General features: G+C 35.6%; 1 protein-coding gene across 1 annotated transcript; it reads left to right on the top strand.

The window, feature by feature from the left end:
• The first annotated feature begins 598 nt into the window (after positions 1–598).
• LOC132068710 (aspartyl protease family protein 2-like) lies at positions 599–3,033 on the top strand. Its single transcript, XM_059462388.1, has one exon. It carries the CDS (start codon positions 879–881, stop codon positions 2,484–2,486), a length of 1,608 nt encoding a protein of 535 aa, XP_059318371.1. The 5' UTR covers positions 599–878; the 3' UTR covers positions 2,487–3,033.
• The last annotated feature ends 200 nt before the right edge of the window (positions 3,034–3,233 follow it).

Here is a 3,233-nt window from a genome sequence, read left to right as displayed (position 1 = left end):
CTATTTTCTCCCTAAGTGGTTCATAGAAAAAGTTTGTAACCATTTGATTGCAACTTCAATTCTAAGTGATACTCCCTCCATCCTATTTTTGTGAAGGTGTTTGATTGGCGCACGCAATTTAAGAAAGAAAAAAGATTTTTAGAATTTATAGTCTAAAATAAGTCATACAAATTTACGGGGCTATAAATTATTTCATTAAGATAGAATGAGAAGTTTAAAATTAAATAGTTACTTACTAAATATAGAAAGACGTGGATGTCATTCTTTTTTGTACTGAATAAAATGGAAAGGGTGTCACCCAAATTGAGAGTTGGCACATCGAGAGGATTAATTTTGGTATATATGTGAATTATGAATTTGTCTTATTTCTCCTAATGTGTGTAACATTTTCAACAGCAAAAAAAAAAAAAAAAAAAAAAGGATCTAAAATAAATAGATCAACAAGAAAAAAATTTGTTGTTGTCTTACTTTTTCCCAGGTGGACTTATTCTTTTTTTTTTTTTTAAATTAGGAGTAGATTAAGAGAATAATTTTTTCTTTATTTTCTTTAAATAACTCGAACTTTCGAAGAAACCGCGTGAGAGGAAAACTGGCTAATCTGAAAAGCCAGCGTTCAAAGTCGCTCTTCAAACATCAAACTCAACTCCTTTTATAAGCTCTCTACCAAAGCAAAATACATGAATCCAACTTTTTTTCCTCTCTTTCTCCCCCCATGACAAAACCCATCTTCTCTTCTTACCCAGCAGTGCCCACATTTTTCTCACTTTTAATCCAATTATTTAGTTTTGGCTTTCTTGATTCAGAGTAACTGTATTGAAATCAAGAAGCTGAATCCTTTTATGTAGTCTTTTTTTTGGTTCTTTTTTAGGCTAGTAGTAATGGTGACAAAGTTCGGTATTTTTGTTTTGGTTTTCTTGAGGTTATTCTCATTTGGTTTTGTAGCCTCTAGGGAACTTCATCACAATTTTGTGATCAATACAAACTCTAGTGCTACTGGTATTGAATTCCCTCAACATCCAAGTTTCAATGTTGTTTCTTCTTCTGGCAACTCGGGTTGCACTCATGGCACAACATCCAAGAATTCAACAAATGAAGAAGATGTTATGGTATTTGGAGACCAAACAAGAAAAGCAGTCAAGTTTCACCTAAGGCATAGATTAGCTGGTGAAAATATAGAAGCTAAAGATTCTGTTTTTGAGTCCACATCAAGGGACTTAGGTAGAATTCAGACATTGCATACAAGGATTGTTGAGAAAAAGAATCAAAACTCTATTTCAAGATTGGAAAAAAATAGTGAAAAAGAATCATCTTCATTTGAACTTTCAGGCAAGTTAATGGCAACTTTGGAATCAGGGGTAAGTCTTGGATCAGGAGAGTATTTTATGGATGTTTTTGTTGGTACACCTCCTAAACACTTTTCTTTGATTCTTGATACTGGTAGTGATCTTAATTGGATTCAATGTGTACCTTGTTATGATTGTTTTGAACAAAATGGTCCTCATTATGATCCTAAAGACTCAAGTTCTTTTAGGAATATAAACTGTCATGATCCAAAGTGTCAACTTGTTTCATCACCTGATCCTCCACAGCCTTGCAAGAGTACTGAGAAAAACCAAACATGCCCTTATTACTATTGGTACGGAGACAGCTCGAATACAACTGGTGATTTCGCACTCGAAACGTTTTCGATTAATCTCACGACACCTAGTGGGAACTCGGAAATCAAGAAGGTGGAAAATGTGATGTTTGGTTGTGGTCATTGGAATAGAGGTTTGTTTCATGGTGCTGCAGGTTTGCTGGGACTTGGTAGGGGACCACTTTCGTTTTCATCTCAGCTTCAATCTTTATATGGACATTCTTTTTCGTATTGTCTGGTCAATAGGAATAGCGATTCCAGTGTCAGCAGCAAACTGATTTTCGGTGAAGATAAGGAGCTTTTGAAACATCCAAACCTGAACTTCACTTCACTTGTTGGTGGAACGAAAGAAAACCCCGCAGAAACATTCTACTATGTACAGATAAAATCAGTCATAGTTGGAGATGAAGTGCTAAAAATACCCGCGGAGACGTGGAATATGTCTCCAGAAGGTGTTGGTGGCACGATCATCGATTCAGGAACCACTTTGAGTTATTTTGCCGAACCAGCATATGAGATTATAAAAGATGCATTTGTTAACAAAGTGAAGGGCTATCGTATTGTACAAGACTTTCCCATTCTGAGACCATGTTACAATGTGTCTGGAGTGGAGAATCTTGAATTGCCATCATTTACGATAGTTTTTGGTGATGGAGCTGTGTGGAATTTTCCGGTCGAGAACTACTTTATTAAACTTGATCCAGAGGACATTGTTTGTTTGGCAATTTTGGGTACTCCTCACTCTGCTATGTCAATAATTGGTAATTACCAACAACAGAATTTTCATATCTTATATGATACCAAAAGGTCCAGACTAGGATATGCACCAACAAGATGTGCTGATGCCTGATATGTTGACTAGTTTTTTTGGGGGGTGGAAGGTGGAAAACTGTAAACATAGTGGGAGGTTGGAAGGAATATGTTCATTTTTTTTCCCTGATTTTACTACTTATAGATACAAAATGTAGGTTTATATGTCTCTTACCCTTTCAGGTGTGCAGATGATTATACATTGTTTGACAGAAACTGGCTACAATATATATATAATTAAACTTTCAAGAACTTCTATTTTCATATCTGAATGAGTGCTTTTATAATTCGCTACAATATAGGGCGGTAGCAACATACTTGTTTTTCCTATTTGAATGAAAGAGGGAATTACCCATCTAATAGCCCTTTCTTCGACAACGGTCCATCCATGTAAGATACACTTCTTATCGGGCTTTCATTTAAATTAAGTACAAATACAGAAAAATCCTATCAATAGAGAGTTTACAGATGTTTTTCTATTTTTCATTGTATAGATATCTCCACAAGTTTCAGCTGTTGAACCTTCTGAATGTCACACCTGCCAGGCCAGGCTCATAATGTCAAGAATGCATCACTTTCTGGTCCATCTTTTTGGTTTTCGCTTATCCTTTTTTATTTTTTCAAATTTAGAAGCCTCATTTCTCCTCTGCAATTCCATTTTTATGCTCTAACCAGAGGGGGGGGGGGGGGGTGCTTAAACTGTTGATTTTAGAATACTCGTCGTATCCATTTTCAAAGTATTTTTCTAGCCTCCGCAATTCTTGTTATTGTTCGTATATGTAGTTCA

The sequence above is a fragment of the Lycium ferocissimum genome, chromosome 8 (assembly GCF_029784015.1).
Source record: "Lycium ferocissimum isolate CSIRO_LF1 chromosome 8, AGI_CSIRO_Lferr_CH_V1, whole genome shotgun sequence".
Classification (NCBI taxonomy): Eukaryota; Viridiplantae; Streptophyta; class Magnoliopsida; order Solanales; family Solanaceae; genus Lycium; species Lycium ferocissimum.
This window is presented reverse-complemented; position numbering and strand designations above follow the sequence as displayed.

Bases quoted from the DNA above. Each gene is read 5' to 3' on its own strand.
- LOC132068710 (XM_059462388.1), top strand. From the start codon at position 879: ATGGTGACAAAGTTCGGTATTTTTGTTTTGGTTTTCTTGAGGTTATTC.